At 38.4% G+C, this 7,154-nt stretch overlaps 1 protein-coding gene across 2 annotated transcripts; it reads right to left on the bottom strand.

Moving 5' to 3' along the window:
• Positions 1-4,619, bottom strand: LOC139964312 (small ribosomal subunit protein uS2m-like). 2 transcript variants are annotated; one of them, XM_071965815.1, is made up of 4 exons: positions 4,462-4,618; positions 3,831-3,950; positions 2,722-2,876; positions 1-1,838 (listed from the first exon to the last, which is right to left on the bottom strand). In XM_071965815.1, the coding sequence occupies exons 3-4, from the start codon at positions 2,816-2,818 to the stop codon at positions 1,180-1,182; spliced, it is 756 nt and encodes a 251-aa protein (XP_071821916.1). In that variant the 5' UTR covers positions 2,819-2,876; positions 3,831-3,950; positions 4,462-4,618; the 3' UTR covers positions 1-1,179. The 2 variants fall into 2 exon arrangements, with proteins under 2 accessions (XP_071821916.1, XP_071821915.1); XM_071965814.1 differs by lacking the exon at positions 3,831-3,950 and having other exon boundaries at positions 4,462-4,619.
• Positions 4,620-7,154: the final 2,535 nt, after the last annotated feature.

Genomic DNA, 7,154 nt, shown 5'->3' with positions numbered 1-7,154 from the left:
TACAATTTGCTTTCTTTATTTCCTTGTCAATGATTGTAATTTTGGAAATCAAAAAACTGTATCCAACCTTTGCATATTCAATCCCAGATTAATAAACAAGACCAACAAATCAACAAGCTTTGCAATGCTGTGCCACATTTAACTTGAAAACCTTTCATATAATACTGAAAACAAGATTATCAAGTGTTAGCCATTGTCAACAACGAGGTTTCAATGTGGACCTGTACATTTATTTATGCTGTCCATCCACATTTTTCTTTTACCGGTATTGACTAGATTTCTTGTACTCCACAAGGTGGACCCACACTTCAAGGATGAAGTTCATCCAAGTATTACATTGATTGCTAAATTTTTCAGGTTTTGACCTCCATAGAAAATAATAGACTTCTTGTCTTTCATAGGAAGATCCACATATCAAGTATGTTCATCTACCATGTACCTTTTTGAGTTCCTGCAAAAAGGCCCTGATTTATTTTCAATTTAACATGTTTTCGCCTTCTGTTTGAACCAACGATGTGATTTTTTACGACTGCAAACGTAAATTTCATGCATGGCTCACCGATAAGGGCAACCCAGATCATGGAATAATTTCATATTGCCTGAAATTCATGTGAAAAGCTTCATGTGGCAATGAGTGATAAATAATAAAGACTTCCAGTTACCTTCCCATCTTGGCATTGGATTATTATCTAGGACTAAATGCTTGTTTCTGGATGAGGTGTTCTAAAGCTGAGCATTTGCCATCGACCAGGCCTGCAAACAGAATGACAAAACACCCAGAGACCCTCAAAATGCTTCCTTTAAATGGGGGGGGGGAGGGGGGATCAACATCAGTGTAAAACAAATGTTTTCTCTGTTACCTTGAAATAGCAAATAGAGAAAGGCAAAATATGTCACCAAAGCTAGACTAACTTCGTTCGATACAGGTGGAATTACGACCTTCATTACTGGTTTCCAACATCAGGATATTCAATCAGTGTCCATGGCTTACTTGGTTAGTGTCAACATATAACTCGAGACGCCCAGGTTCAAATCCTGGTGGAGGCTTGAATTCTTATCACTGTCCTGGAAAGTCCAAATCATTACTGTTTCAATATGTTAGTTACAATGGAACATGTCTCAGGGACCATTAGCCTAACCTCCATGATGTTGAATTGTCTTAACATACAGTGGATGACATCAATCAGTTTTGCCTTCCATTTCTTTCCGTTTGTCTTTCCCTCTCAAGATGGCCGTCTTGAATAGTCTACAGTACAGTTGCATAGCAGATTGAGTATCATCGTTACCAGGCACAGGGTAGGTAATCAGGTTAGGGTTACAATTGCTATCCACGATCCCAATGGTGGGGATGTTCATTTTGGCAGAATCTCTCACCGCGGTGTGCTCCTGGAAGACTGTATTCAATGTGTGGAAGAAAATGACCAGATCTGGTAACCTGGTACCCGGACCAAATTGAATCCAGGCGTTAGTGAAACAGCCCCCCTGCCAGTCGCGGGTGTGGGCATACTCTCCGCACTCCTCTGCCGTTTTCTCAACCAGATGGCAAAATTGGGGGGTGCGGTTTATCATGAGAATGATTCCATCTCGATAAGCGACATGAGCGGCAAAGTTGAGTGCCGAGCGTAGATGTGGGACAGTCTTGTCCAGGTCTAGAATGCATTGCCGCTGTCGAATCCCAAACAGGTATTTCTTCATGTAAGGATCAAGTAGTCCATCTTTATGGCCGAGGTGAACCCTGGCATCAAAGAGATCTTTCAAGGTAAACAGTTCCTTAACTCCAAAAAAATCAGGGTGACTGAGTGGATCTGTCTGTTTCTTGTCCACAGCAACAGCAGCAGCTGATGGAAAATCATATGAAGATTAATAACACTCCACTATTAAAGATATGATGGTGTTAGAAACTCAGGAATCTTCAAGAATTAAAGAGACAGTTAAAAGAAAGTAATAATTTGTGGAAATTCTGATTCCTGATGGGCTTGTGAAACAGGGACAGATAGCAATGAATCGTTTTAAAATTGCATTTCTTGTCAGACAAAATAAAACCCTTTTATGATGGTTACGAGGTGCATGTCACAAAATACACATTTTGTGGTGAATTGTGGAAAAAGATGAAATCTTGCATTTCCCTTCCATCATGCCTGCTAGGGTCAATTCTATGCTTTCACCTTTATTGGCTATCTTTAAATTTCGTCTTTCTATCCCAAACCAAGGTCACTCTTAGCCAGGGTTTTCCTAACTTTATGCCGCCTGTGAACCCCTTGTTGATGTCAGAGTTGTCTACGAACACCCAACTTTTCGAGACACGATCTGAGTCATTATTATACTTTAATACGCATTTACAGTGCTTCAGAAAAGATCAAGTTCATAGTGTAGTATTGTAATGAAAAAAAAACAAGAAATGAACAAATATTTATTTATCACATGTTTACTATGTTTACATATGCATGGAACGCGATAAGAGTTTGTCGGTAGGTAGGACTTTTGTACATTACTAAATTATATGATACTGTATAGCAGATTTTAGTTAAAAAGAAGTACACTAGTTTTGACTTTCAGAAACGTCTCACAAACCCCCTGGGATGGACGCACCCCCTGGGGGTTCATGCACCCCAGTTAGGGAACCCCTGCTTTAATCTGGTTATTAGAGCCTTCTTGAAGCTCACATTATCCTAACATGCAGAGATAGATGACAATTTTTACTACAGGCCTGTAAATACTCACCTTGTTGAAGAACCACAGGATCAGGTGAGCTGGAAAAGGAACAGAGAGAGCACAGTCTCTGAGGTCTCAGTCTTGAGAATAATTTCAGCTGGGCCATTTTCTAACGAGCAAGAATGGCTTCTACCTCTTGTTTTATCAGGAATCTCTGTGAAGGCCTAAGAATGGATAACGAGGTCATGTGACATTCACATCTTGATTTGTTTTCTTTTACACAAAAAAATATTTCATTCCCTGGATCTGAAAATATCTTTTTCTTTAATAGTGTTTGATTTGTTGGAACTGAAAATGTTTTCTTGAATTTTTTGACAAGTAAATTAGATGTGTATGCAATATGTAATATCTTTGGGTTGAATATCCAACTGAATTAAGCCAAATATGAACATACCAAAAATGGCCATGGGAACTAATATTATCTCTAGCTTCGGTAGTGTCTTTTGTGCTATTGATTGAATTATTGTATAACAGAATTACTTAACAGTGCAAATTTTTAATGCTCTGTCTGAGAAGACCAAATTTCTGTTTGGACGACCAAAATCAGCTTTGGTGATTGTCCAACGGACAACTAGTTACTCACATCATCTTCAGATGGCACTGTTAGAAACATTTCCCAAAGGTACAGTAAACTGAGTACTTGGTTTCATCCCCAGAGCTGTGATATTTGCTGACAAACTGCTTTAGCTTTGTTTTTGATAGGTTAGGCTAGTTTTCAAAAGCAGATTAGGTGTAGTGCTAGCTTGTAGTCGAGAAGTTGCAACTTAGGTTTTACTTTTAAGCGCGATTAATCAAACTTCCAAAGTGTAATAGCGACTATTAACGATTAAGACTATCAGCACTAATACAGTCAGTGCATATACAATGCACCCACAATAATGTGCTCTTTCGACCACACAAAAAGTGCTTTACTGCCATGGCGGTAACATGGCTGAATGGCACCTTTTCTATGGCGGAAAGTACCAACAGTGGAATGATGTGACCCCCGGCCTAAGTTCGACTTGAGAGGGAAGCATTCTACTTCTAGCCAAGGTTATGTGCTTCAAAATAAGAATTGTCCCATACAAATGATGGCCTAACTTTAGAATCCGTACTGGTCATATGAATGGGAAGCTTACTTCGAATCGGCAGGATAACAACTGTATAATCCGGCTGAACGTGTGTGCTCGCATCGGCTTGGTTTCTGTCTCCCAAATCAATAGAATAACAGTCAGTGAATAGGTGTGCCCTCTTTTAGCCTGTCGGGTAGTCGAATGGTACGGATTCTAAATTAGTACCCAAATGATTAACTAGACCTAGGTTTCATTATGTTGCAGTATTTTTATTAGATTTTTATTTTTATATTAATTTTTTTATATCTATATTCTTTATTTATTTATGTGTTCTGTTTGTTATATTTTGTATGTTTTATATGTGCAGGGATCCTGGGGAGAACACTGGTTTACCAGTGACAGGATCCCTGGTTACGAATAAAGTTAATGAAAAAAATAAATAAATAAATAAAGTAGCCTACTCCTGTGTAAGCTACGATGTTCCAATTATGTGTGGTTAAAGGTAATGTTATGAATTTAAAATCCGCAAGCTTTCCTATCAGCTATGCTACAGCAGTGGCATCTATAGTCAAAACATATTGCCTAACGTTAGGCCTAACGTACTGTAGGAGTGAATAAAAGTTGTAGCTACATTAGGCTATATGAAAAGCATTATGAGGTAGACTTGCATAAACGTCAAACAGCTTTAACCACTTGCCTTATTTACAGTTGAAAAGCACGGACGTAATTCGTGAAGGTTGTTATCCACCCATGACAGAAACGTTGCTTGTGAACTTCACATCACGTTTGTGGTCGCGTATTTAAGCATGTGTTGAGATTTCATGTTGGTTGCACTGATCTTGTACAGAGCTCATATAGTTGGTAGTACAGTAACTTTGCCCTTGTTACGTTTGTATGGAAGGCCGTTAATACAGGTTAATAGCTTGAACACGAAAAAATGGCTATTTAATTAATTCATGACAAGAGAAGGCTATGAACGGAATAAGGAAGAGTATGCGGGGACAATGCTCAGCAAAGAGACTTCTCGTTACGGTACCCAGTGCTTTCAATTTTTGACACTTGCTAAGCATGGGATTCACTATATGGAGATGGGCAGGGGAGGGGTATAGGAAGCCTGACTAAAACTTTTCCGTCGGGCAAAAGCGACGGTTGTCGGGGGGAAAAATTCATGGAAAAAAAGTTATTATCTCGAGAAAACCCAGACTGTCAGGTTGAATAAGTAATGGTATACGTGTCTTGACCATGTTTGACAGACCAATATTTATATACGCTGGAAACTGCAGGAAAACGGATTGCTTGCAAGGAACTTGTATATTGAGCGATTTCTGCTTGTTATATTTCAGTCTCAAAATTTCGACATTGTTGTTACATTTTAGTATAATTTACTGGCGGTACATCGACGTTTTATCGAAAAGAAATTTTATAAGTTGTAATTCATAAGCCCTTGCGGGTTTCTCCAACATTTGTGGTCGCTTAAGCGTCGTAAAAATAACTGCTGGTTATTATTATTATATTTCATCACGCTTTACCTCGAAATTTTTACCACTCTGACCGTTTCATCTAGAATTGTTGACTTTCATACAAAAGCGTTTACCATTCATGTCTAAATTTAGTTTTAGCTCTAAATTTCATCTTGAAAATTTAACGTTTTATCTCTTAATTTCGACGTTGCATCCTGACACTTCAAGACAATTCATATTATTTCTTGCAATTTTTGAAGTTTCACCATCAACTTAATGTGACATTTCGTCGATGTTTTATCTCAATCTGATTTTGTATCTCGCATTTTCGAAAGTACACCTCGAAATTTTGACATTTTATCTCAAATAATGACGTTTTCATCGAGGATGCACCGGATCCAAATTTTTGGATCCGGCCGGAACCGGATTTTGCCGGATAGTACGTGAAATCCGGCCGGATAAAATCCGGCCGGAACCGGATTTTTTCATTACACAAAAGAAAATCATTAATAAGAAGTAGAAATATGAAACAAGGAGCAAATCTTAGGTCAGGTATATGCATATTATAAAGAAGGTGAAATTAAGACCCCATTTATGAGATTAAATATGACGTGAAGTGGTGTAATCTACATTCTTAAATAAAATAACTACAATATTAAACTGATGAAGGCTGCAAGAAATGATTTCACTGCAAACTGTATTTGTTGTATATAGCTTCATATAATTACAGTAGTTGTATTGTTTTGGTTGATTTTAGAAACAGTGTGTCAGACCATTGAGAAAATTAAATTAAACATGTTAAACCTAATTTTTCCTTACTTTGAATGTTTTTATTAATTTTTGGAAAATAGTTTACATTGATTTAAGTTAATACCAACACCTTTTTAAGGGATGATTCAGGCCAGATTTTGAAAAAGATCCGGCCGGATTTTGAAAAATATCCGGCCGGAACCGGAACATTTCTCACTATCCGTCCGGATAGTCCGGCCGGACCGGATATCCGGTGCATCCCTAGTTTTCATCTTAAAATTTTGACCGTTTACCAAACAATTTTACTCCACATTTCTTCTCGAAATCTGACGGTTTTGGTTTAAACTATGATGCAAAGTTTACGTCTCATGGGCGTAGATAGCTTTTCTGTGCGGGGGAGGGTGGGGGGGGAAGGCAACACTAATCGGATCAATTGAAGATGACGTCACGTGGGAAGCAGAATGACGTCATACTACAACCTATCATTCACAACCAATCACAAGTATTGTTGGAGTTGGAATGTGCTCCTTCTAGATAAGGGGAACCCCCATTTACCCTTTGATCCACTGGATGGGTATCATTCTCTCCCTGTCTTCTGATTTTAGAAATGCAAACAAGAAAGTTGTAGAACCCTAGGAAAATAACAGATTTGCCTCCCCTCCCCCATCCCAATTATTTTTGACAAGAGGCAACTACCTGAGAGGCAATTACCTACTTCCTCTCCTGGAACCCACTAGGGCTCCCCTTAGTGTACCCCTGCTCTACCAGCACATAACAGTGTACCCCCAATTAGAAATACCCTAGCTTTGAAAGAGAAAAGACAACCAGTAGATTAATGCATCCCCCCCCCCTCACCACATGTACTCCACCGAATATTTTGTCAGAATGTCTGCATTTTGTGAAGGAATTCACTTATTGGTAAAAATTGTCTCAACCACTGAGATTACATCTTTCCTTTCGAAGTGATCATGATTAGGTGAGCATAGGATTACAAATCCAATTGGTCTGACACACTTAACCGATGTATATGTGTATGATTAAACACATATTAAAACCATATTTACAGGATGTCCTGGTGGCAGTCAATATAAGACTTCTATTGAGGAGAAAAAATATTCCACACCTTGTCAATATTTTGTCCCTAACTCAAGAGATATTTTTGATGGAATGTAAACTATTT

This window comes from Apostichopus japonicus, chromosome 22 (assembly GCF_037975245.1).
Source record: "Apostichopus japonicus isolate 1M-3 chromosome 22, ASM3797524v1, whole genome shotgun sequence".
In the NCBI taxonomy this organism is placed as follows: domain Eukaryota; kingdom Metazoa; phylum Echinodermata; class Holothuroidea; order Aspidochirotida; family Stichopodidae; genus Apostichopus; species Apostichopus japonicus.
The sequence above is the reverse complement of the archived record's forward strand: the minus strand, read 5'-3'. Positions and strand labels throughout refer to the sequence as shown.

Coding starts and splice junctions, on each gene's coding strand:
- LOC139964312 (XM_071965814.1), bottom strand. CDS start 2,818: ATGGCCCAGCTGAAATTATTCTCAAGACTGAGACCTCAGAGACTGTGC. Junction 1,839..2,721: donor TCCTGTGGTTCTTCAACAAG/GTGAGTATTTAC, acceptor ATTTTCCATCAG/CTGCTGCTGTTGCTGTGGAC.